Consider the following 25504-nt stretch of genomic DNA (forward strand, 5'->3'; position numbering starts at 1 on the left):
TTATTTGTTTGAGAGGGAGAGAGAGTGGGCAGGAGGGGCAGACGGAGAGAGAAAAGCAGACTCCCTGGTGAGCATGGAGCCCAACGGGGGACTCACAATGTGAGGCTGGATCCCAGGGGACTGGATCCCAGGACTGGGATCATGACCTGAGCTGATGGCAGATGCTTTAACCCACTGAGCCACCCAGGTGCCCTCTACTTCAGAACTCCTATTAGCTGATATTGGATGTTTTAGATTGGTCCTCTGTGTATTTTAGATTTTCTTTTCAGTGAATACTTTCCGTATTTTGTCTTGCGCTGTGTGGTACAAAAACAGATGCCCATTTTGGTTGCACTGTTGAGGGGTTTTTGTTGTTCCATAATCATATTCAATTTTTCGTATGTCGAAAATTTCGTGAGTAATCATGTTCGTATTTTGTCCTGCACTGTGTGATACAAGAACATAATGCCTATTTTTTGAGTGTTCTACTGAGGTGTTTTTTTTTTTTTTGTTTCATAATCACGTTCAATTTTTCAGTTGGGTTTTTAAAAATGAGTACACATTCATTTTTGACATATCCTTTTGCCTCCAAGACTGATGATAATTATTCTGAATTCCTGTTCCTGCTCTATGAGCTATTTCAGTGGGTGGAAGTTCTTCTCCAGGCTGGATTTGAGAGCTCTTTTAAGATGTTGATTTTCTTCTAACGTTTGGTAATGGCTCCTTAGACCCTCATCCTTTACCTGGGATTTCCTGTGAGGCCATTTGCACTTGCCATTTCTAAACCCCCTTAGCAAAAGGGGGATGGGACAATATCCTGGTGCACATTGTGATGCGTTGCCAATAACTGCAGGGGGCATATGCTGATGGGGGGCATATTTTGGAGCTCAACTTCTGCAAGGGGTGCTTCCCTTTCCTCCTAAGTGTCACCAGCCATCAAGAACACCGTCCTTTCTTTCACCTAATGTTCTCCTTTCCACTGCTCTCACCTGGAGGCAGGTAGTCTTTCTGGAGTTCTTGGCCCCAGGAGACAAGAAGGGGGAGGGTGTGTGGAGTGGTTAACATGCTTGACGGTGTCCGGTGTCCGTGGTGGCATCCTGAGTCATCAGCTCCCCGTTGGTGATTTCTGAGCCCCAAAGCTCCCAGGATACACCCTCTTAGAGCTCGGAGTGATTTTGGTGCTTTCAACTCCCGGGGATCTATTGCTACGCACATTTTAGGCTGTGATTTTCTTCTCTGACCAGTTCCTACCTGCCTTCCAGCTTTCAGGGGATTCTCGTGGTTTCTGGTCCACCAAGGGCTCTCCTCGTTGGCCAGGGTAATTATGGAATTATATTATTTTTTTTAAAAGATCTGGGGCAGGGCAGCCCGGGTGGCTCAGCGGTTGAGCACCGCCTTCAGCCCAGGGCCTGATCCTGGAGACCAGGGATGGAGTCCTGCATCGGGCTCCCTGCATGGAGCCTGCTTCTCCCTCTGCCTGTGTCTCTGCCTCTCTCTCTGTGTCTCTCATGAATGAATAAATAAAATCTTAAAAATAAATAAAATATTTTATTATTTTTTAAAGTTTTTTATGTATTTGACAGAGAGAGACAGAGAGCACATAAGCAGCAGGAGCAGCAGGAGCAGCAGGAGAAGGAGAAGCAGACTCCCCAGCAAGCAGGGAGCGGGACAAACACACAGGGCTTGATCCCAGGACCCTGACATCACGACCTGAGCCAAAGGCAGATGCTTAACCAACTGAGCCACCCAGGCGCCTCAAGGTTACTTATTTTGATAAGCATGTTTTCATTTCTAACCACTTAGGTTGGGAGGGGGAGGCCGGAGCCTGTATTCCATTTGCAGCGTGGGACTGGAACCATCATCCATCACCTCTACCGCAGCACAGGGTGTTGATGGAAGCAGATTATTGGCCTCCTCCTCCCTTCCCCCAAGATGTCTGTGTCCTCAGCCTGTGCAAATGTTACGCCAGAGAGCAAGGGAGAAGTAAGATTGCAGATGGAATGAAAATTGCCCGCAGGGAGATTATCCTGGATTATCTGGGTGGGCTCCGTGTAATCACCAGGGCCCTTAAACATAGAAGAAGGAGGAAGAAGAGTTAGTGTCAGAGGAACTGATGTGAGAAAAAAAAATCCCAAGTGGCCGTTGCTGGCTGTGAAGTTAGGAGGGGGCCAGGGAAGTGGGCAGCCTCTTTAAGCTGGAAAACTCAAAAAAGCAGATTCTGGAGCCTCCAGAAAGGCACACAGCCCTTGCCCACACCTTTATTTTGGCCCAGTGAGATCCACTTTGGACTGCTGACCTTCAGAACGGGTAAGATAACCAATGTGGGCTGTTTTAAGCAACTAAGTTGGGTGTAATGTGTTACAGCAACAAGAGGAAGTGAACACAGTGTTGAAGTGTGATAGTGGGTGTCTGTCCTTGCACCTCGCTGCCAGCTTCTCCAGAACAAGAGCCGTACTGTCGTCTCCTTTATTTACCGGGACTCCTGCGCAGGCTCTGGCACACAGTCAGGGCTCAGTCAATATTTGTGGAACTAACGAATGAAAGAAGAAAGGCTGCTCTCACTTTTTTTTTTTTTTAAAGAATTTATTTATTTATTTGAGAGAGAGAGAGAGAGAGGGAGAGCACGAGCAAGGGGGAGCTGGTGGTAGAGGGAGAGAGAGAAGCAGACTGCCCGCTGAGCAGGGAGCCTGGTGATGCAGGACTCGATCCCAGGACCCCGGGATCGTGATCTGAGCCGAAGGCAGAGGCTCAACGGACTGAGCCACCCGGGAGCCCGCTGCTCACTTTTTTGTGCTTCTACACAGGCTCGGAGATTGCAAAGCAGCCAGTGTCTTTCCCTTTCCCCAAGCCCCAGGGACCCTAAGCCCTCTGACCTCCCGTTTCATGGGTTTCCTTGTCCCCCATTGCAGGTCTTACGCTGGTCCTCGCTGTGGAGCCTGGCCCTCCCCTCTGCAGCCCTGTGTGCAGGAGGAATTGAGATGGAAGACACCTGTCACCTATGTATCTGACCATGCCCGCAGGCCTCCTGGGGCAGGGGTGGGGGGTCGGGGGGGGGCAGGTTATGCTGGAAACTAGTTTCTCCCTCTCTAGGATCCTGCCTGCTTTCCTCTCTTCTCTGTAGCTGCCTCCACTATCCCCCCCCCCACCCCATTTCCCAGCTGGCTTTGAGCTTTTCCAAACCCCTTGAATGAGGGATGGAGCTTTTGGTTCATCCCTTTCTTTTTAACCACAAGTCTCCCATCTTTCCTTCTTCCTTCTCTCTTCTCTCTCTCTTTCAGCACAGCATTATCTTTAAAAAGTGTTAATCTGACAACAGCCCAAATTCCTAACAAAAGGGTAATGCGTGAAGTGATCTAGTTCTTGCATGGGGTAGCTTCAAAGTATATTTAATGACCTTAAATCTCAGAGAGCGAAGGGGACAAAATGGGTTCCCATCTGCCATAGAGCACTTTGCAAACCCCTTCTCATAGGACTCCAGCTGCTTCCAGGAGAGACAATGAAAAGAATTAAAGGCACTCTCAAGCCTCCTGGGGTTCACTAGAAAGCCACCCAGGGACCCCCTCAGTTCACTTGAGGCAGCGCTGCAAAACACCTGCAGGCTGGGCTCAATATTGCTCTTTTGCTGCTTCCTTTCAGGTCAGCCGGCCTGTGGCCCTGGCTTCCCTAACCTCGCCCTGAGCTTGGCTTCTGCTGCTCTCACTTTGCTCCACGGGCCTTGTGCCGGGTCCATCCTGGGCCCAGGCTCTGATGGGCTCGTGTGGTCAGGGCCTAACGCAGCCTTCTCATGCCAGACCTCCTGTAATGCTGCTGATTTGTTCCATATGTTCGATTCTGGTGACTGGGCCAACTCCAGGGCAGTCTTTTGTGGCTAGGTCAGGTAGCAGAGCCAAGAGAACCAACGTGTGGCACCTCGTGCAGCAAGCACGGCCTCCGACGGCCCCGTCCTGGGGCTGCCTCTGCCCGGTGCACGGCCGCCGCTCCAGCACAAACCCTCACCACAATTCTGGTTTTGTAGGTGATATTCACACCTCCTCATTCTCTCCATCTGTCCCCCTTCCCACGCCATGGAGATACTTAGTTAATGAAACAAGTAAGGACACCTGGGTGGCTCAGCGGTTGAGCATCTGCCTTTGACACAGGGAGTGATCCTGGAGTTCCAGGATCGAGTCCCACATTGGGCTTCCTACATGGAGCCTGCTTCTCTCTCTGCCTCTCTCTCTGTGTCTCTCGTGAGTAAATAAATAGAATCCTTTAAACAAAAAAAAAAAAGAAAAGAAAAAAAAAGAAAAAGAAAGAAACAAGTAGATCGTCCAGTTTCACCCTCCCTACCCACAACTCAGTTTCAAGTGCAAACTTTTCATTTTGGAGGAATCCTGAGGTCTCCATGGTCTGATCTGCTGCAGGAGGCTGGAGCCCCACAGCAGTGAGGTCCAGATCTAGGACAATGGCTCAGGTCCTAACAAGGAACCGTTACTTCTGTTCCCGTGTGGGCAAGAGTCTAGGGGCCTGCATGCTCCAAGGGCCAAACCATGACCCGAGGTGAAAGCAAGCAGGACCAGGACTCTGAGGTCTGTATTCTCTGGTAGCTGACTTTGTCAATTTAAAAAAAAAATTAATTAATTAATTTTACAATTTTCAAAATTCAAATTCACTTTGCCAATGTATAGTATAACATCCAGTGTTCATCTTAAGTGTGTCAATTTTTTATTTTTATTTTTTTAAAGATTTTATTTATTCATGAGAGACACAGAGAGAGAGAGGCAGAGACACAGGCAGAGGGAGAAGTAGGCGCCATGCAGGGAGCCTGACGTGGGACTAGATCCTGGGATCTCCAGGATCATGCACTGAGCCAAAGGCAGATGCTTAACCGCTGAGCCACCACCTAGGCAGCCCTAGTGTGTGAAAATTTTTTTTTAATTTATTTATTTGAGAGACGGAGAGAGAGATCATGCACAATTGGAGGGGAGGAGCAGAGGGAGAGGTAGAAACAGATTCCCCACTGAGCAGGGAGCCTGATGGAGGGCTCAATCCCAGGAGCCTGGGATCATGACCGAGCTGAATGCAGAGGCTTAACCGACTGAGCCAGCCAGACACCCCCGCCCCCCTTTTAAAGGTTTTATTCATTTATTTTAGAGACAGAGGCAGAAAGAGAGAGAGAGACTGAGACAGAGCGCACCAGTGGGGAGCAGAGGAAGAGGGAGAAAGTCTGAAGCAGACTCCCTGTCGAGCACAGGGCCGAGGAAGGTGCTGGATCTCACAGCCCCGAGAACAGGACCCGAGCTGAGCATCAGACACTCGACCAATGGAGCCACCCAGGCGCCCCTGACTTTGTCATTCTTGTATGAAGACTCTTTCCTCCCTTCTAGAACTCCACCCCTGCTGCCTAAGCTAGTAACCAGCTCACCTTACCTCCTCCCTTTGATCACAAGCATTTTGCAGAGGCCACCCCAGGGAAATTAAAGGTGTCACGGGTGCTACCAGTGGCAGCTGCTTACCATTCACTTCTCTCATGAAAATTAACACGGCAATGAAACCTGAGGTGGCTAAGCTGTACCTTTCCAGTACCAGATCCAGGGGTGTGCTGGGAGATTTTAGTCATATGCCTGGAAGGTGCAGCTGAGCATTTCTGATTTTAGGAGGAGTGTTATTCTTGAGGAATAAAACTCTGAAGACTGTTTATAAGTTAAGAGCATGATATCACAGCATTTCTTTGAGAAACACTATTTCATTCACGGTATTATAAAATTATGTGATAGTAGGTGATATGTGTGACTTTCTTTCTAAAGACTTTTTTGAAATGCATTGCATGCCTTTTTAACACAGATATTATCTGTTTAAGTAGTGAATTTGAACTTCAAACTTTATTTTTAAAGATTTTAAAATTTATTTATGAGAGACACACAGAGAGGCAGAGACATAGGCAGAAGAAGCAGGCTCCCCATGGGGAACCTGATGCAGGATTCGATCCCTGGACCCCGGGATCATGACCTGAGCCAAAGGCAGACACTTCACCACTGAGCCACTCAGGCATCCCTGTACTTCAAACTTTAAAGAGTCATTAGATTTAATTTTTTTTAATTTAACTTTTTAATTATTTTTAATAATAAAATTTTATTTTATTTTTATTTTTTTATTATTTTTTTAAGTGAGAGGGAGTGGGAGGAGAAGGGGCAGAGAGAGAAAGAGGATCTCAAGCAGACTCTGCACTGAGCTTGGAGCCTGATGTGGGACTTGATCTCACAATCCTAAAACCATGACCCGAGGTGAAAGCAAGAGTTGGACACTCAACCGATGGAGCCACCCAGGTACCCCTGTCTGTTTAATCCTTTTGGAACTTAACGCGCATGCCAGGAGAGAAGAAACTTCCCTTTCTCTGGTTGGACAGCTCATTGTCCTCAAACTATTGAACAACTCATTAGTTAGATCATTAAAGTTAGGGATCCCTGGGTGGCGCTGCGGTTTAGCGCCTGTCTTTGGCCCAGGGCGCGATCCTGGAGACCCGGGATAGAGTCCCACGTCGGGCTCCCGGTGCATGGAGCCTGCTTCTCCCTCTGCCTTTGTCTCTGCCTGTCTCTCTCTCTGTGTGTGACTATCATAAATAAATAAAAATTTAAAAAAAAGATCATTAAAGTTAATTTATCACATATAGCAAAAAAAAAAAAAAATCCATGTAATCATGGTTATTCCTGCTCTATTGATCTACCCATTTTTGTCTGCCTTTTTGTCAGTATCATGCTGCTTTGGTTACTGTTGCTTCCTTTCTTTTTTTAAAACAGATTTTTAAATTAAATAAAATTTTTAAAAGATTTTATTTATTCATGAGAGATACAAGGAGAGAGAGAGAGAGGCAGAGATGCAGGCAGAGGGAGAAGTAGGCTCCACGCAGGGAGCCCAATGTGGGACTCCATCCCGGGTCTCTAGGATCAGGCCCTGGGCTGAGGGCAGATGCGTAACTGTTAAGCCACCCTTAGGTGTCCCTAAATTCTTAATTTTTAATTTAAAAAAATTTTAGGGGTCCCCGGGTGGTGCAGTGGTTTAGTGCCTGCCTGTAGCCCAGGGCACGATCCTGGAGACCCGGGATCGAATCCCACGTCAGGCTCCCGGTGCATGGGGCCTGCTTCTCCCTCTGCCTGTGTCTCTGCCTCTCTCTCTCTCTCTCTGTGTGACTATCATAAATAAATAAAAAATTAAAAAAACATTTAAAAAAATTTAAAAAATTTTTGTTAGAGAAGCATTGTGTTTAATGGTAAAGCTTAACACACTCCAGCACCAGGCATGGCCTGAAGTCGAAGCAGCAGGGACGGGTAGGTGACCCTCACGGAGCTTCACATGGCGAAGAGGATGAGGAAGGCGACCATCAAACAGAAAAGCCCCATGGCCTCAGACAGGACAAAGCCCAGAATGGCATAGCAGAAGAGCTACTGCTTGAGAGACGGGTTCCTGGCATAGCCAATGATCAAGCTGCCAAACACTGTCCCAATACCAGCCCCTGAACCAGCCACACCAACTGTGGCAGCCCCAGTGCCAATAAACTTGGCTGCTGTGTCAATGTCCTGGGAGACAACATTGGTCTGAAACTCCCGTTGGGCCACCTGGAGTGGGGAGCTGCTGTAGGATGGCTGTTTAGATGGGATCTCTGGCCTACTCAAGAAGGAGGCAGACAAAGGCCTGATTAGATCCCTGGTACAGCAGCGGATCAGAGCCGGAGGAATGAGTAATGCCCCGGTGGTCTGCATTTTCTCAGTCTCCTGGCTTTAGCTCTAGGTCTCCATTTTTAATTTTTTAAAGAGTTTATTTCAGAGAGAGAGAGAGCGAGAGCGAGAGCAAACATGAACAGGGAGGGGGCAGAGGGAGAAGTGGGCTCCCTGAGCAGAGAGTCCCTGAGCAGAGAGCCCTACATGGGCCTCCATCCCAGGACCCCAGGATTGTGACCTGAGCCAAAGGCAGACACTTAATCAACTAAACCACCAGGTGCCCCTTACTGCTGCTTTCTTTACAGGACATTTTGCTACTGTTAGGGCAAGGCCCCTATTAGTGCCTCTTATTCTTTTTTTTTTTTTTTCCTCAAAATGTTTTGGCTGTGCTTATGTTAGTCTTCCAGAAGAATTTCATAATCAACTTGTCAAGTTCCAAAAGCTCCCCATTGGGATTTTGATGAAAATCGCATTAAACTGACATCCTTATAATGTCAAATCTCATCAGGAACATGTTGACTTTTCATTCATTTAATGTCCTTAAAGTTCTCTGGTTTCCTTCACATATTTCTGGCATATTTCTAAAAATGTTCGAGGTGTGTATATATATATATACACACTTTGTTTCTGGGAATGGGATTTTTTATTTTTCCATTTCAGACTTCAGTTTTCAAGAAAAGTTTTTGTCTTAGTGGAGGTTCTTATGGTAACAATTTACAGAGGTACACTCTGTACTTTTTGAGGCAAACAACAACAAAAAAGTTGGGTGGGAATTCTTTGGAAGGTGGCCAAGGCCTCCTCTGCAGCCTGAAGGCAGAAGGGGGAGTGGGCCCCGCAAAGGGGGCCTGGAAACTAGGACTGCTTGGTCTCCTGGGCTGCTTCTCTGGGAGATGTTTTTCCTCTCCCAGAGTTTGCAGCTTTCCTTGCTGCTCTCTTTGTTCCACTTTTCACATTTCTGGGAAGCAAAGCGACAGTAGAGCGAATCTGGCTACAGAGGCCATGCATATGAGTGGAGCAATTCTGAGAGTCTGCGGGCTGGGGAGACCAGAGTGCCAGGGATCTCCAGACAGTCTGCCCCTTCTCCCCTAGGAGGGCCCGTTGGCAGTGACCGCACGGACGCCCTGCTCCTTAGTCCGGGTGACCCAGAAGCAGGGACTGGCAGTCCTGCGCCCTGGGATTAGCGGTCCAGCCCCTCGCGCTTGCTCTCAGCGGAGCCCCCTCCGCTTTGGCTCCATCACACAGCGGCCGCGGGCGCTCGGCTGTGTGGTCTCACATTATTTTGCCTTTAGGAAAAAAAAAAAAAAAAAAAGATCCTTCCAGTTCTGCAACTTGAGATAAAGACTGTATTGCACCCTCCAGTGGCATCTGATGGACTGTCCCCGCGGGGGCCTGCCTCTCCCTCTGCCTCTCTCTGTGTCTCTGATGAATAAATAAATACAACCTTTAAAGCAAAAACCACAGGCAGCCCCGGGGGGGGCCCAGCGGTCTAGCGCCGCCTGCAGCCCAGGGCCTGATCCTGGGGATCCGGGATCGAGTCCCGCGTCGGGCTCCCTGCGTGGAGCCTGCTTCTCCCTCTGCCTCTCTCTCTGTGTCTATGAATAAATAAATAAAATCTTTAAAAAAATGAAAAAAACCCCCACAAAACCCAATTCTCCTTGAGAAGCCAGTTCCGTTAAAAGACCCCCAAGTCCGGGGGCTGGGGCTGGGGCGGGGCTTGGATGACGGGGGCGTGGCTGGGGCTGGGGGCTGGGCTTGGACGGCGGGGGCGTGGCTGGGGCGTGGCTTGGATGACGGGGGCGTGGCTGGGGCTGGGGGCTGGGCTTGGATGGCGGGGGTGTGGCTGGGGCTGGGGGCGGGGCTTGAACGGCGGGGCCCCGCTCCGGGCTGGTGCGACGGCGGAGGGACCGCCCCCGTCAGGCGCGTCCACACGACTTGGGGCGTGGCTTCCGGCAGCGCAGACGCGCTTTCCGGCCGTCCCGCCGGCCCTTCTTCCTTCCGGGGCGGGACTTCCGCCATTATTGATAGGCGCCGGGCTGCACAACTGGTGGGAGGAGCGCCCAGGAGGTCGGTCCGGGTGTCCTGGCCTTCGCTTCTCGAAAGGGTACCCGGGGGGACGCTCTTCCCCGCTTTCTTTCTTGCTCCTTTCTCCGCGCGAGGCCTCGGTTTGCGCGGACACCCTGGGCTTTTGGTACGACCAGCCACCTGAGGCTCTTCCGCTTCCTCTTTTCCCAGGCCCCGCCCCCGGCGTCCCGTGGCCATGACGACGGCCCAGCGGGACTCCCTGGTGTGGCAGCTCGCGGGGCTGCTGCGGGAGTCGGGTGAGTGCGTCCCCGGCGAGCTGGGGCTAGAGCGCGGTGCGGGTGCGCCCTGCCTTCCAGGGGCGCCCCCCTCTTAGGAATCGTGGACTTACAGCTCTTTAAGGTCACGACGGTTCGGGCGTCTTATGCATTTTTATTTTTTATCTTTTTTACGGTTCCGGAGTATATTCTCCGGTGAGTGACGCTGCACACCTCAGCCGTGCTCCGGGACCCCGCCCCGGTGCCGCACCCTCTGGTGCTTCCAGAGAACAGCGAGCTTTACTTGGCTGCGGGTCTCTGGAGACCAGGGACAGGCATCACCATTGCTGCGGGGCAGGGCGCTCAGTGCACGAGGTTAGGGAGTCAGATTCACCGGGGTCGGGTGCCCGACTCCTTCAAACGTGGTGACGTTGCTAAGTTTTCTGAGCTTCAGTCTTCCTCTGCAGGGAAACGCATAACGATCGCACTTAGACTCAAAAGGTGGTTGTGGGGTTTAATGTTAATCCCCAGAGAGCATTTGGGGCCGTGTTTGCGGAATGAGTAGAGGCTGGACACTGGTAGCTGTGGTTTCTCCACGTTGTCTCGGTGCTGGGCGCGGCGGATTCACGCTGGTTGGTCACTGTGGTTGACATTAGTGTGATAGAACAAGCTTTGGCTTTTTTTTTTTTTTTTTTTTATGATAGTCACAGAGAGAGAGAGAGAGAGGCAGAGACACAGGCAGAGGGAGAAGCAGGCCCCATGCACCGGGAGCCCGACGTGGGATTCGATCCCGGGTCTCCAGGATCGCGCCCTGGGCCAAAGGCAGGCGCCAAACCGCTGCGCCACCCAGGGACCCCCAAGCTTTGGCTTTTTAAAAAAAATTCATTTTTTACTTTTTTAAAGCTTGGCTTTGAGATAAGACAGAAGTAGCAACTTGCTGCCATCTATATAACCTCAATCTTACTGAGTATTGTTCTCCAAGACCCCGGTTTCCATCTCTTTAAGAGGTGGTCAATGGTGCTTCTCTTCAGGACATTTGGTGACGTTTAAATGAGGTAATGGAGTGGTCTGGGGCATCCCACCTGATTCCTGTTAGCTGCCTCCCCGCACGTTGTACCCAGTACTCCCGTTGGTGGGGTCTGTGGAATCTCTCTTTAGAGCAGTTGTACTTTCTGGTTTGCTCCCTGCCCCCCCACCTCCTCGCCAAAGATTTTATTTATTTGTTCATGACAGACACACAGAGGCAGAGACACAGGCAGAGGGAGAAGCAGGCTCCCTGTGGGGAGCCCGATGCAGGACTCGTCCCGGAACCCTGGGGTCATGACCTGAGCCAAAGGCAGACGCTCAACCACTGAGCCACCCACGTGCCCCTCTGGCTTGTTTTGCTAACTGTGTACATGTTTTATTATCTCTTCCACACCAGGAGGCTCTTTGAGGGTGGGTAGAGTCTTTGAACCCTGTCCACATCTGTCCCTGGTGTCTAGTACCTGGAATGTCTTTCATGTAACATTGCAGGATTTACCAGTTTGTTTGGCACCAATCTGGCCTGGTGCTCCAGGGGTTAGGGATGATGGGTGTGTGTGTGTGTGTGTGTGTGTGTGTGTCTGTCTGACTATAAGAGATAGCAAGAGAGGGATTTGTATGGTTATGGAATGGAATAGTTTTGTATCTTGGTTGTGATGTTGGTTACAGGGATCCACACCAAACAACAGAAGTGGCATAGAACTGTATGTGCGTAGCAGCATCAGATTGCTGACTTTGATATTGTACCACATTTACATAAAATGTAAACGTTAGTGGAAACCCGGTGAAGAATCTAGGTTATCTCTCTGTAATATTTCTGCAACATCTTTCAACTCTATCATGTTTTTGTTTTTGTTTTTAAAGTAGAAAAATATTTCTCCCTGCCTACCTCGTGGTTGTACTTTTGAAGGTGCAGTGATGGATACCAAGGTGAACGAAAGATGTCCTCAAGGATGACAATCTCATTAGAGAGAGCGGTTTTAACGTGGAGATTGAAAATAATACCTATTTTATAATGAGCGGTTATTTTTTCTCTGGCATGCATTTTGGGATGGTTTGAAAGTTTCTCTAAGTGCTCTTGTTACTCTTGCAATCAGAAAAGGAAGTAAAGATCAAAGATATGGGCCGTCTGGCCGGTTCAGTGGTGGAGCATGTGACTCTTAATCTCAGGGGTTGTGGGTTTGAGCCCTATGTTGTGTGTAGAGTTTACTTAAAAAAAAAAAAAAAGATGAAACGCTCAACTGGCTTTTATGTAAAGTGAATGATGATAGTGTAAAAGGGCAGCAGCGCTACGCATTGAGACTCTTGCCTAGAGGAGGAAGGTCTCAAGCTGGGCAGAGTGGAAGAGAATGTGTCAGAAAATAAGGCCTCTGTGAATCAAGTTGACTGTATTCCCAGCTCTGTGAGTAGACTGGACTCTCTTGAGCAGATGGTGAAAGAAAATTTGGGAAAGTTGGTTGGATGTAGTGAATGCAAAGTCATATCATCAGGCTGAAGAGTTAAGACTTTTTTGTGGAGACAGAGGGGAGCTGCCCAAGGCTTGTGAGCCGGGAGGAGATGGGATGACCCTGGCAGTGGAAGATCTACAATGCGGAGGCGACTGGGTGTATCCTGGGGTCACAGAGTCTCAGAATAAAGGGAAAGAGCCCTTTGTTATGTCCTCCTCCCTGTCTGCCCCCTTCCCTGCAGGCGACGTGGTCCTGTCTGGCTGTAGCACGCTGAGCCTGTTGACCGCCACCCTGCAGCAGCTGAACCATGTATTTGAGTTGCACCTGGGGCCATGGAGCCCTGGCCAGACAGGCTTTGTGGCTCTGCCCTCTCACCCCGCCGACTCCCCTGTCATCCTCCAGCTTCAGTTCCTCTTCGATGTGCTGCAGAAAACTCTTTCACTCAAGGTCCTGCACTGGGAATGGAGTAGGATGCTTGGGGGTGTGGGGGCAGGGGGCGTGGGCACATGAAGTCTGCAGGGCCCGGATCCAGAAGATGTGGGAGCTGTAGGTGGCTGTGTGGAGGAGGAGGGGCCCAGGAAGGGGAGGTGTGCTGGCCTCGGTGACAGAAGTGTTTTCTTTTAGCTAGTACACGTCCCTGGTTCTGGGCTTCCAGGGCCCATCAAGATTTTTCCCTTCAAGTCCCTTCGGCAGCTGGAGGTACGGTGTGTTGGGGGATGCTGGCACACAAAACCCAATTTGAGGCAACCTTTTGGGAATGGGGAAAGAGACGGCCCCCTTTGGTGGGCAGGCCAGGCCTGAGCGTGCCCACTGCTCTGCAGTGACGCACCATTCATCTCGTCCATTTAATGCTTCCCTGAACCATAGTTGGATTTGTCACCTTTTCCCTCCCTGTAAAAGGAGGGAAGTGGGATGAAGCCTCTGCCTTTTGTGAAGGTGTCTCCCAGCCTCCCTCCCTGCCTCCACCTCAGCTCCGAGGTGTCCCTCTTCACTGCCTCCGGGGCCTCTGTGGCATCTACTCGCAGCTGGAGACCCTGATTTGCAGCAGGAGCATCCAGGCCCTAGAGGTAAGGAAGATGAGGGCTGGGCCCGGATCCCTGTTCTAGGGACACAGAGAACCAAGCTCTGCTGTTCCCCTTCTTCGCAGCCTTCCCCGCTTCCCTGTGGAGAGTGTCCTTGCCCCTCTGCTGTGCTCCCGTGGCAGCACCGTGTTCCTATGGGTGTTGATGGTCTCACCTCCCATCTTGTACTCAGTATTCTCATGTCCAGGTCCCCATTCTTCCACAACAAACTCCTGGGAGCAGGGCCCTGGGCTTGTTGTATGTCCATCCTGCAGACCAAGCTTAGTATATAAAGAACAAGTGAATGGCTAGGGGACAGCATGGCCTTGGAGCAGGGAGGAGGGGACAGCGGATGTAATGGAGCACCCTGTCTCAGGAACTCCTCTCAGCCTGCGGCGGTGACCTCTGCTCTGCCCTGCCCTGGCTGGCTCTGGTCTCTGCCAACTTCAGCTACAATGCACTGACTTCCTTAGACAGCTCCCTGGTAAGTGCCTCCGAGGGAAGGGGGCTTGGGGGAAAGAGGGAGGGCCCTTAGGGAGGAGGGCCAGCTGGCTGCCTGAAGGTGTCTGATTCTTTGCTGCTCCCCCCTCACCCCCCAGCGTCTCTTGTCAGCTCTCCGCTTCCTGAATCTGAGTCACAATCAAGTCCAGGATTGCGAGGGCTTCCTGATGGTGAGTCTGAGCAAGCTGCTTGGGGCTGGCACCATGTGGGTCTGTGATCATTCTGCTCCAACTCTCCTGGCCGGGTTTTGCTCCCACCTTACTCCTGTCCCACACCATCCCCCAGGTTGGGCTCACCCTGGAGGCAGTATTCTTTGGGAATTCAGGCCGTAGCATAGGAGAAGCCAGTGTTCAGATCTCAGCTCCTAATCCTTGTGTGACTTGGGATAACCAGCCTCCAAGTTTCTTAATTTGTCAAGCAGAAATCATAGGAGGACCTGCTTTTATAGTATTAAAGTGCTCCGGGAGGTTGTGTGATGTTACATAGCCCTGCATCTAGCTCAGGAAAGGTAGTTTGGGAATGATGGTGGAGAAGCTTCTCCCAAGTCTCATGGTCAGAGACAAAATTGGACAGTAGGGGATCCCCGGGTGGCTCAGTGGTTTAGTGCCTGCCTTCAGCCCAGGGTGTGATCCTGGAGACCTGGGATCGAGTCCCACGTCGGGCTCCATGCGTGGAGCTTGCTTCTCCCTCTGCCTGTGTTGCCTCTCTCTCTCTCTCTCTCCCTCTCATGAATGAAAAAAAAAAAAGTTAGACAGTAGTTAACGTGGTGAGGACAGATTTTAATCCGTAATACACCACTGCGGTGGTAATAAGCTATCATGCTGTGTAATCAGTAGTAAAACATCCTAATTTGAGATAAACTTCAGCATGAACTGAACTTAAATTCGATTTGTGCAGAGATTACTGGGCATTTTAAAGGGAGAGTGAGGGAGGGAGGCAGAGGCTTGAGCAGAATCTCTCCTTGACCAAACTAGTCCGTTTCCTCTGAAGTCAAGGAAGTGGAAATTTACAAAAAGCAGGAAGGGGGGTTGTTGGTCCACGTGAAATCTGTCGGGGTTCAGGCTTGCTGGAGTTGGCCGCCTACCTTCCCACCGAGGCTGGGAGACAGGGGCTCTGTCTTCAGCTGTTGATTGGACCAAACTAAATTCTCCTGGCAGCCTTGGGTTTTCCTAGGAGGGAAGGTAAGGGAGCTGGAGTTGTCTTCCCAAGGATGTGACCTTGAGCTATTAGGAACTATGCTGGTATTTGTTCAGCCCTGTTAACGTTGGTGGGGGGTGGGGTGGAGGACCCGAGAACTCATTTGTGGTGCAAGTGTGCAGTCTTTGTAGACCAGGGTTGAGGCCTACTCGAAGAGAAGGCTCAGAGGAGCCCAACTAGGGTCTGGTCAAGGAGAGAACCTGCATCACCACTCCTTCTCAGGACTTGTCTGAGCTCTACCATCTGGACATCTCTTATAACCACCTGCGTTTGGTGCCGAGAGTGGGACCCTCGGGGGTGGCTCTGGGGACCCTGATACTGCGAGGCAATGAGCTCCGGAGCCTGCAGGGTGAGTGCGGAGCATGGGGAGGGAGGTGGGGGGCTGGGGAGTGGGGGAGGGCGGGGCAAACATGGAGGGGTGTAGGGGCGGTGTGAGACTCGGGGTGGCCTGGGTCCCTGGGTCCTGTGTGCATCCAGAGCCTAATGTGGGCCTGTGGGTAGGGGTGCCCAGGCTCGTCTTTCTGCTCTACGCTCCCCCAGCACCCTGCCTCCCCCTGCAACACATGTCCTTCCTCCCTTCTCGCCTCTGCCCCAGGCCTGGAGCAGCTGAAGAACCTTCGGCACCTGGACTTGGCATACAACCTGCTAGAAGGACACCGGGAGCTGGCGCCACTGTGGCTGCTGGCTGAGCTCCGCAAGGTGAGCGCTCCGAGCTGGCAGCCAGCTTTGCGCCTCTCCCTCCCTCCCAGGCTGGTTGGGTTCGTGCCCTTCCTCACACAGGGAGGCCTGAGGTCCATCTCAGTCTCCTCTTCCTGCCCGTCAGCTCTACCTGGAAGGGAACCCTTTGTGGTTCCACCCTGCGCACCGAGCGGCCACCGCCCAGTACTTGTCACCCCGGGCCAGGGATGCTGCAACTGGCGTGAGCAGTCTTCTCCTGCCCACTCTGCTCTCCCTTTCCTGCCTGTCCTCCTCCCCATCTTCTCACCACCCGATCCCAGGGGAGGGAGGCCTCGGCCCTGGGCCCCTAGCTGAGCCCATGGGTTCCTGCATGGCCGGCAGGGCCCCCTGGGTGGGCAGCAGGTATTGCACCACCAACACGGCCCCTCCCCCTTGTCTTTGCTTAGTTCCTCCTTGATGGGAAAGTCTTGTCAGTGACCGACTTTCAGGTTAGTGTGCTGGGAGCACCGGCAGGAGGAGGCCATCCGAATCCACTTGGGAGTACAGGAAAGGGGAGGGGGCCCCTGGGTAGGGGTTCCTTCTGGGCAGCTACACAGTAGGCCCCTCCGTTGGTTCGCCCAGTGGGCAGAGGTGCACCTCTGGCTCCCACCTCACCCTCCTTCCTGTTGTCACACGCCAGACCTCCACGTCCTCGGGGCTTGGCTCCTCGGCCACACCTCTGCATGGGCCAGCTGGGAGTACTGTCGAAACCTCAGGTGGCCCTGACCTGAGTGACAGCATCTCCTCTGGGGGCGTTGTGGCCCAGCCACCTCACCGGAAGGTCAAGGTAAAGAGCGTCTTTGTGCCTGGGGTTGGGGCCTTTTATGGGGGTCCTGGGTTATGGATGGGCTGGGAAGAGAGAGGCCACCTCCTTGCCTGTGGGGGTTTTTCTGGGTAAGGGTGGGTGTGTGGCGATGGACGGCATGGTGGGGAGCCCTGGCTCTCAGAGAGCGTTGGTCCCGTGTCCACCTTCAGAGCCGGGTTCGTGTGAGGCGGGCAAGTATCTCAGAACCCAGTGATACAGACCCAGAGCCTCGGACTCTGGATCCCTCCCCTGCTGGTAAGTGTGCTGTGGCCCGGCTGCCCTGCCCTCCGTCCTGCCCTCATCCTGCGTCAGTCCTGCCCTCTGTCCTGCACCAGTCTCTTTGAGTGCTGCGGTGGAGCAGGGCGCTATAGAGGGCCTGAGTCCTTCTAGTTTAAGGAAAGAAGAGACTGCTCCTGGGCAGCATTTTCCAAAGGGTTTCTCAAGGAACGTGAATTGTGGGGGATGTGGAAGGGTCACTTGATGAAAGCTGGGCTGACCAGCATTAACTAGGCGTGCTCCCTCTGGGACATCCCAGGACCCCTGTACACTCCCAGGTATCCCGAATCCCCTCCCCGGCAGCATGTGCTGCATGGTTCCCACCGGCCCTGAGCACGGTGTTCCCTGGGGCACGCTTTGGGACACGCTGCTGAGGGGCAGCCTTTGGTCTCCCTCTGATCCCCCCCATTACATCACTTCACCTCGAGGAGCAGTGGGAGAAGAGGCTGGGGTTGTTGGGGGTCGTGGGGAGACTGCGGGCTCGCTCAGTGGTCCGCTCCCCACTGGCCCAGGGCGGTTTGTGCAGCAGCACCGGGAGCTGGAACTCTTGAACAGCTTCCGGGAACGGTTCGGCTGTGACTGGCTGCAGTACAGGAATCACCTGGGGGCGTCTGGAACCCCTGTTGTGGCTACGTCCTCCAAGGCCCCTGCCCTCAGCACGCTGCCCCTGAGCCCAGGGTCTGTGCCCGGACCTCCGCCCCCAGAGAAGGAGTCCCCGCAGGAAACGGTGGAGGAGGTCAGGCCAGAGCCGGAGCTCCAGGAGGAAGGGGGGCTGGAGGAGCAGGGGAAAGAGGAAGAAGGAAAGGAGGACGAGGAGGCGCAGGAGCCCGATGAAGTGGAAGGTGAGCGGTGAGCGCTTGCTTGGCAGTTGCCAGGGAGACTGGGCCAGGTGCTGCTGGTACATCTGGGAGAGTCGGGAAGACCAGGCTTGGGGGGGTGGGGGGGGGCTGACCCCTTCTGGCGGGAGGGCCAGAAGTTGCGGAGACGTGTCCCTCTCACAGGATTGCTCTCCTGGTCTCCGCAGTGGAGCTGTGTCGCCCCATGTTGGTGTGTCCTCTGGAGGGGCCGGACGGTGTGCGGGGCAGGGAATGCTTTCTCCGGGTCACCTCCAGCCACCTGTTTGAGGTGGAACTCCAAGCAGCTCAGACCCTGGCCCGGCTTGAGCTCCAGAGCCTGGAAGCGGCTGAGGTGGAGCCTGAGCCTCAGACCGAGGGGCGGCCAGCGCTCGAGGTGAGCGGTGGTGTCAGGGGTCCTGGCAGGGGTGCTGGGCTCCCTGCAGGATCTGACTGGGACAGCTGGGTGCTAGGTGCCAGGCACCGAGTGGCGAGTCTCCCCAGCCTCTCATGGACACTTGGAGCAGCGCAGGGGAGCTGTGGGGGCCAAGACGTGGCCCCAGACGGCCTGGAAAGCTGGACTGAGGGGTTGGGCCCCTGAGCTAGAGTGTGGATGTCAGCAGGCACGTTTTCACGACGTCCGGAGCTGATTTTCTTGCACGCTGTCAGTGTAACCCAGATGCCTCCAATCCCTCCCTTCTGTTTCCTGCCTGGTCCCCCTCTGTGTGTGCAGGGCTCAGATCCCCTCCCCGAGGCCCCTGTCCTCGTTCTTCGTTTCTCCTACATTTGCCCTGACCGGCAGCTGCGTCGCTATGTGGTGCTAGAGCCTGACGCCCATGCAGCTCTCCAGGTAACGGCCTCGAGTGAGGCCCAGGGGGCTGGAGGAAGACTGGAAGGCCGGGGTCCAGGGTCCATTGCTCACAGCTGCTTCCGGCCCACCCTGTTTCAGGAGCTGCTTGCTGTGTTGACCCCAGCAGCCACCACGGCTCAGCGTCAGCTTGGGGAAGCAAGAGACCCGCTGCGGGGCAGACTCCAGTGTCTCCGCTGTGGCCAGGAGTTCAAGCCAGAGGAGCCCAGGTTGGGGTTGGACAGTGAGGAAGGCTGGAGGCCTCTGTTCCAGGAGACAGGTACACGTACCTTGCCCTTGACCTTCCTGCGCACAGCCCCCCCCCCCCACCTGTTTCAGAGACCGTGGCTTCGAGGAAGGGAATATGGAGGGGGAGCCCCCGGGAAGGAAGGAGTGGGCACCAGTTCTTCTGTCTGGAGGAGAAATGAAACTGTCTGCCGGATACGTTAAAAAAAAAAAAGAAAAAATCCAAGTGAAAGAAGAAATTTTATCCTTTTTTTCTCTCTAAAAGTCAGGAAACGAAATCTCCGTGATTGTTGAAACGTACTCATTATTTTTTCATAACTTGCAGGCTTTTTCCACTTTTTCTGGTTGATACTTAGAAACTTCATAAAAGCTCCTTAGCCCTCACCACAGCGTGGGTGTAGTGCTGTCCCCAGAGCATGTTTGGCTGTTGAATAAGATGTTTTGGGAGTTGGCTGAGGTTGTCCTGCCTGGACTGACCTTGTGGGCTACTTGAGATCGAGGAGTGCCTCATGGCATCTCTTCACATGCTCTTCCTTAATGCAAGAGAGTTTTTTACCATGGATCAGTCAGGAAGCAACGTCTTTGTAGATGTAAAACAGAAAAGAGATATTCTTGATGCTGTCTGTGTTGAAACGTGTGACTTACTAGCTGGTTTGTCTGCTTGGCAGCAGCTGGACAGGACTAAAATTTTGAGCAAATAGGCCCGTCTCCATCCCCCACCCTGAACCTCTGCGGTGGCACCAGGTGTGCGGGGGAAACAGCCCCATCCCCTCCAAGACCTCCCCGTACCGCGTGGGGTCACGTGGCCCCTGGGTTCTGAACCTTCGGGGGTCATTACTATTGAATGTTCCCCTGTGCTATGTTCTTCTGATTGAGCCTCGGTTACCTCATCTGGATAGAGAAGAGAGTGAACTTGCCCTCCATACTGCTAGGATATTTATTTATTTATTTTTAAAAAGATTTTATTTATTCATGAGAGAGAGAGAGGCAGAGACACAGGCAGAGGGAGAAGCAGGCTCCATGCAGGGAGCCCGATGTGGGACTCCATCCTGGGACTCCAGGATCACACCCTGGGCTGACGGCAGGTACTAAACCGCTGAAGCACCTAGCGATCCCTTGTTAGGAGGTTTAAATGTGATAAAAGGACACCAGGCACAGTATCAGCACAAAACAAAGGTCCTGTGTAAATGGTAGCTGCCGCTGCTAGCCTCAACTGGACAGTCGGGCAGGAGGTGTCAATTTTTTTTTTTTCTTTAAGATTTTATGTATTAGGGAGAGCGAGAGCACAAGTAGGGTGAGGGGCAGTGGGAGAGGGACAAACAGACTCCTAGCTGACCAGGGAGCCAGATGCTAGGCTCGATCCCAGGACCCGGAGATCGTGACCTGAGCCAAAGGCAGACACTTAACTGGCAGCCACCCAGGTGCTCCAGTTTTTTGTTTTTTTGTTTTTTTAAATTTATTTTGAGAGAGTAGGAGAGCAGGTGTGCATGAGCAGGGAGCAGAATGGGAAGGAGAGGGAAGGAGTCTCAAGCAGACTCCCTGCAGGGCGAAGGGCCTGATGGAGGGCTGATCCTATGACCCCAAGGTTATGACTGCAGATGAGCCAGAACCAAGAGCCATCTGCTCAACTCACTGAGCCTCCCATGTGCCCTAGGTTGTGTTAGTTTTTTGATGGTTGTTTTCCTCATTTGCACATTGGGACCCAGAGAGTTTTGATTCTATTGTCAAAGGGTCCCGCATGTGCCTGCTGTAGCTGCTCAAAGAATGTTTACTCTCACTGCCGATCCACCTGCTTCCCCATCCTTTATTCTTTACCTGACCGTTCCCCCATCCTGACCACCCCATAGGACAGGCACTGGCATCACTCCATTCCAGAGGAGGAGCTAGGCTCCGAGAGCTTAGGTGACTTGTAATTGGATAGCTGACACCAGTAAGTGACAGAGCCTGGAATTGGACCCACACCTGGCTCCCTGCCTTCCGGATCTGTTGATTTGGGGCTTTCAGATGTGGCTGGTGGAGCCTCAGAGCACATGACAGCCCGAGGCTGTGGGAGGGGCCAGCGCAGGGCCTGGCTGAGGTTGGTCCTCTTTGCGAAGGCCTGAAATCAGAAGGTGGGGTGTTATTTTGAGGAGGTTGTGGGCCATGGTCTGGGTTGGTTCCTCCCTCACTGGGTTGGAGAGCGGTGGGTTAGCAGGCCTGCAGAGGAGGTGGGGTGGGTGGGAATGGTAGGGAGTGTATGCAGCCAAGGTGAGTCCAGGAGGGGGCAGGCAGTGTTATGAGCTTGGGGGGGGGGGGGACGGCTGTGGCCTTCCGTGGGGGGGCTCACAGGGACGGTGCTCATCCCTGCAGAATCTCCAGCTGTGTGTCCACACTGCGGTAGTGATCATGTGGTTCTCCTGGCTCTGTCTCTGGGAGCCACCAGCAGGGAGCCTGGGCAGGGAGAACAGTCACCAGCGCCCTCGCAGACGGTCAGCGCCGTCCCCGACCCTCCGGGGCACAGTGACCCCGGCAGTAGGGCTGACAGGGCCCCGTCCCCAGCACCGGTCTCCCGGGATCGCCACAGTTGGAGCCTCAGTCCCCGTGAGTAGAGGTGAAACGAGACAGAGGTGGTGTCTGGGGGCGGGAGGAGGCTGGCCAGGAGGTGAGCTGGTGCTTTGGTAGCCGGGGCCGCCTGACGGCCCGCTGCTTGCCCCCAGCCCCTGAGCGCCATGGCCTCCGCTCTGTGGACCACCGGCTCCGGCTCTTCCTGGATGTCGAGGTGTTCACCGATGCCCAGGAGGAGTTCCAGTGCTGCATCAAGGTCTCTGCCCCTAGCTCACCAGAGTGCCCACTGTTTCTGCCGTAGCAGGCCGTGTCACAAAGTGGCTCGAGAAGCTCCTGGTTTCAACTCCAGAGGTCACTTGCAGTGGCTCTGGACACATTCCTTTGGTACCTAAGTCTGTTGTTGCCAGTCTACACCAGGGATGGCACTGCCTGCCTTACAGGGTGCAGTGGTATCTGCGCACCGGCGTCTGGCAGCTGCCTAGCTCAGCGCCAGGCCCTCACGTGGGGCCTCCCGTCACTGTTAGAAGTGACAGTGTTATTGGTGTCTCTGTGAGCACCGAGCATTTGCGAGACACTAAGGATTCAGAGTAAATCAGCCTTGCCATCTGTCTTCTACTCTGGTGTGAGGAACCCCATGACTGTGAGAGATGAAAGTGCTGGAATCAGGCTGAGGCGTCGGACCCAGCCTGAGGGACGGCGCCTCCCCTTCAAGGGTAGCAGATGTGAGATGGGATCCAGGTGTCGAAGGATGAGTTGGAGGGGAGCAGGGAGAGGAAGCAGCGCATGCATGGGGGCCTGAGAGGAGCTGGCTAGTGGGGAACCTGTTGCTCTGGGGGCAGCAGGAGGTGGGGTGGGGGCAGGTGCCCTGAGACAAGGCTGAAGAGGCAGGCAGGGCCGGTTGGGGGGCAGCCTCAAGTGTCTGCCAAGGAGTTTGGAGCTGATCCCAAGGGCCGCGGGAGCCCCGGAGGCAGGGGAATGTGGAGGGTGGGTTGGAGCGGCAGGATGCTAGGCGGTGGATGCGGGGAGGAGAGGCGGGCCGCGGGGACTGTGCTCAGCCCGGCAGCCGGCTCCCCGGTCCCCTCTCTCCTCACCTTCCTCTCCCCCTTAGGTGCCACTGGTGCTGGCCGGCCACTCTGGGGAGTCTGTGTGCCTGGTGGTGGTGTCTGACCACAGGCTTTACGTGCTGAAAGTGACGGGGGAGATATGGTGAGCGAGCAGGGCCACGGGACAGGGCAGGGCTCCCCGTGGGTCTCGCTCCGCTCACCTGTTGCCACCACTGCGGCCCTCCCTCTCCACAGTGGGCCTCCAGCCAGCTGGCTGCAGCCAGCCCTGGCCGTGCCCCTGCACGACCTGAGTGGCATCGAACTGGGGCTGGCAGGACAGAGTCTGCGGCTGGAGTGGGCTGCCGGTGCAGGCAGCTGCATCCTGCTGCCCCGAGATGCCAAGCGTTGCCGGGCCTTTCTGGATGAGCTCACCGGTAAAAGAGGAGGAAGGGAGGCGCAGGGCAGGCGGGTGGGGGCCGAGGGGTCACGGCTGCCCACGTCTGGGAGCCGCAGTGGAGACCGACAGGTGATGAGGCTTGTCCCTTGTAGAGGTTTCTGACCTCTAGAAATCAGGAGAACGGAAGGTCTTGAGAGGTGGAGAGGTTGGGATAGAGGAGAGGGAGTGTCTGAAGCTCCCTGTCCCTGGCTGGCTCTGTCCAGATGTCTTGCAGGCTCTGCCCCCCAGCTGGAGGAGCGGTGTCAGGGCCACAGAGGAGGAGGTGACCCCGAAGCACCGCCTCTGGTGAGTGGATAGGAGGTCGAGGCTGTGGTTGGTGCCCACACAGCTGCTCGGAGTGCAGGCCTCTCCACAGGCCGCAGCCACGGCTGGGCCCTGAGCACCTGGGCGGCCGCCTGTCCTCACATGTGACCCCGCCCTAGTTGCTCCTCCCTGCCCCCCTCAGCATTTCCTATCCCCTGGCTGACCAGTCCTTCCCCCCCAGGCCGTTGCTGGAGAGAGACTCTTCCTCCGGGCCTCCCCTGTTCTTCTACCTTCGGGTGTTCCTGGTGGAAGGTGAGGCTCCTGTACTCTGTCCTGCCCTGGCCCCTGGCAGGGCCCCCAGGGCCGCTGTGTACAGTTTCTAGAATCTGGACGTCCTCTCACAGCCATAGCCTCAGTCCTCCTGGCCTCTCTGAGTGGGGCTGGGAGGTTTCCTGGGTCCTCAGTTGCTTCGGGGTACAGGCTTTCTGTGAGTGGAGCAGATTGGCTGGGCCTGCCCCTCTCCATCCTGTCAGAGGAGGCCGGGAGGCTGTAGGGTGCCCTTTGTCTTGGGTCTTCGAGGTTTTGGAGGCTAGAGATGCCTGGAGTTTGGAAAAGGGAGGGCTGTGGCCTCCAGGGGCACAGGCTGCCCGGTGACCACCTTGGCAGCATGTGGTTTGCTCCTGCCCTGGTCCCGGGATGCCGCCCCAGGGCTCTGGGCTCCTCTGTGGCTTCCTACTCTGGGCCTCGCCCTGTCTCTTTTCCTCTAGGCTCCGAGGCCTGCCCTGTGTCCCTGATGATGACTCTGTCCACCCTGTACCTGTTAGAGGAGGATCTTGTGGGGTCCCAGGTGGAGCCTGCTCTTCCAGCAGCATCTGGCGAAGCCTCTGAGCAGTCCCTGCCCTTGGGGCTGGGCCCTTCTGTGCGCATCAGGGAGCAGTGGCCCCTCAGCAGCTTGAGCTCGGTGCTGCTCTATCGTACGGCCCCAGGGGACTTGAAGCTGGTCTTCTACGATGAGGTGTGTGAGAGAGAGATGTGGGGAGTGGGGAGCAGTCGTCGTGGGGGGAACACGGAGAAGCAGGACGCAAGGAGCAGGAGGCTCGCTGGGTTTGGAAGAGCAGCAGGTAGAGAGGGTCGGGGCTGGTGGTGGGGGCGGAAGCTCTGGGGCGGAAGCTCCCGGGCCCGGATCCTGCCTTGTGTCGAGGGACACCTTTCGTGACGCACTGGCTGCTGCTTGGAGTCCGCGTTTGTTCAGAGGGAGCCAGCCCTCTGATCCTCCCAGCTTCCGTGGGAAGAGGTGCTGTCGTTAGGCTTAGGACAGATGGAGAAACTGAGGCTCAGAGGCAATTAACCAGTGTGTCTGGGTCACAAAGGGTAGATCCAGGAATTGAACTCCATCCTTGGAATTGACTCCAGAACGTGAGTTCTGGAAAACAGGGCTGGGAGTGGGCAGTGGTTTAAAGAAACAAGACTGAAGCCGTGGGGGGTTCTTCAGTAGGTGTTCTGATTAAGCAGCTCCAAGTCGGGTTTTCTGAGGGCTGACAGGCTCGGGGGGAGGAAGGGCCCCCTAGCCTCAGCTCACCACGCCCGCTCTGCCAGGTGTCCCGGCTGGAGAGTTTCTGGGCGCTTCGCGTTGTGTGTCCGGAGCAGCTGACGGCACTGCTGGCCTGGATCCGGGAGCCCTGGGAGGAGTTGTTTTCCATCGGACTCCGGACTGTGACCCAAGAGACTCTAGATCTTGACCGGTGAGGCTTCTGTGCCCACCCCGCCTGCCTCGGGAGCCATGGCTGCAGATGCTCCCTCCTCGGACCCCTGCTGCGGACTTCGGCAGCCTTGGGGGCTCGTCAGTGAGGCCCCGGTGACCCAGGGCACACGGGCAGGGTGAGAGGAGTCACTTGGCCCGGTTGGGCCCAAGGGGCAGGCTCCATGGTTGGTAGGAATGTTTCTCTTGCACTTTGTCTCAGGTATCAATAAAATTGCTTCCATTCCGGATGCCACGGGGGTACATCCATGTGTCAGTCTGCAGCCTGCTGCTCCTTCAGCTCTTCTAACACACAGCACCCCGCCCACAGCTCCCCCTGCAGAGGGCAGCCCAAGCAGCCTCAGCCTTGTCTATCCTGGGAGCCCCCTCTGCCCCAGCTGAGGGGAGCAAGTAGGACCCCTGACCCGTGGGCACCAGGCCTCAGCGAGCCGAGCCTGTTAGGGGGCCCGACGTGGATATCACTGCCCAACAAACGGGGCCAGTTCGGGTCTAGGTCTCAATTTACAGCTGGGAAATAATGAGTATGTCCAGCCGTGGGCAGTGGGCACTGGGGGT

General features: G+C 54.4%; 1 protein-coding gene and 1 pseudogene across 3 annotated transcripts; one reads left to right on the forward strand and one right to left on the reverse strand.

Annotated features, from left to right (window-relative positions):
- Positions 1–7202: 7202 nt before the first annotated feature.
- LOC121480754 lies at positions 7203–7742 on the reverse strand (annotated as a pseudogene).
- Positions 7743–9632: 1890 nt separating this feature from the next.
- LOC121480757 (serine/threonine kinase 11 interacting protein) lies at positions 9633–25178 on the forward strand. 3 transcript variants are annotated; one of them, XM_041737630.1, is made up of 25 exons: positions 9633–9737; positions 9906–9991; positions 12662–12867; positions 13045–13119; positions 13392–13487; positions 13858–13965; positions 14081–14152; positions 15402–15528; positions 15775–15878; positions 16003–16098; positions 16304–16345; positions 16537–16683; positions 16872–16956; positions 17490–17819; positions 18002–18207; positions 18544–18660; positions 18760–18937; positions 21253–21483; positions 21600–21703; positions 22556–22653; positions 22746–22924; positions 23151–23232; positions 23432–23502; positions 23958–24205; positions 24787–25178. In XM_041737630.1, the coding sequence occupies exons 2-25, from the start codon at positions 9931–9933 to the stop codon at positions 24934–24936; spliced, it is 3213 nt and encodes a 1070-aa protein (XP_041593564.1). In that variant the 5' UTR covers positions 9633–9737; positions 9906–9930; the 3' UTR covers positions 24937–25178. The 3 variants fall into 3 exon arrangements, with proteins under 3 accessions (XP_041593564.1, XP_041593563.1, XP_041593562.1); XM_041737629.1 differs by having other exon boundaries at positions 9643–9774; XM_041737628.1 differs by lacking the exon at positions 9633–9737 and having other exon boundaries at positions 13357–13487.
- The last annotated feature ends 326 nt before the right edge of the window (positions 25179–25504 follow it).

Source organism: Vulpes lagopus, chromosome 22, assembly GCF_018345385.1.
Source record: "Vulpes lagopus strain Blue_001 chromosome 22, ASM1834538v1, whole genome shotgun sequence".
NCBI lineage: Eukaryota > Metazoa > Chordata > Mammalia > Carnivora > Canidae > Vulpes > Vulpes lagopus.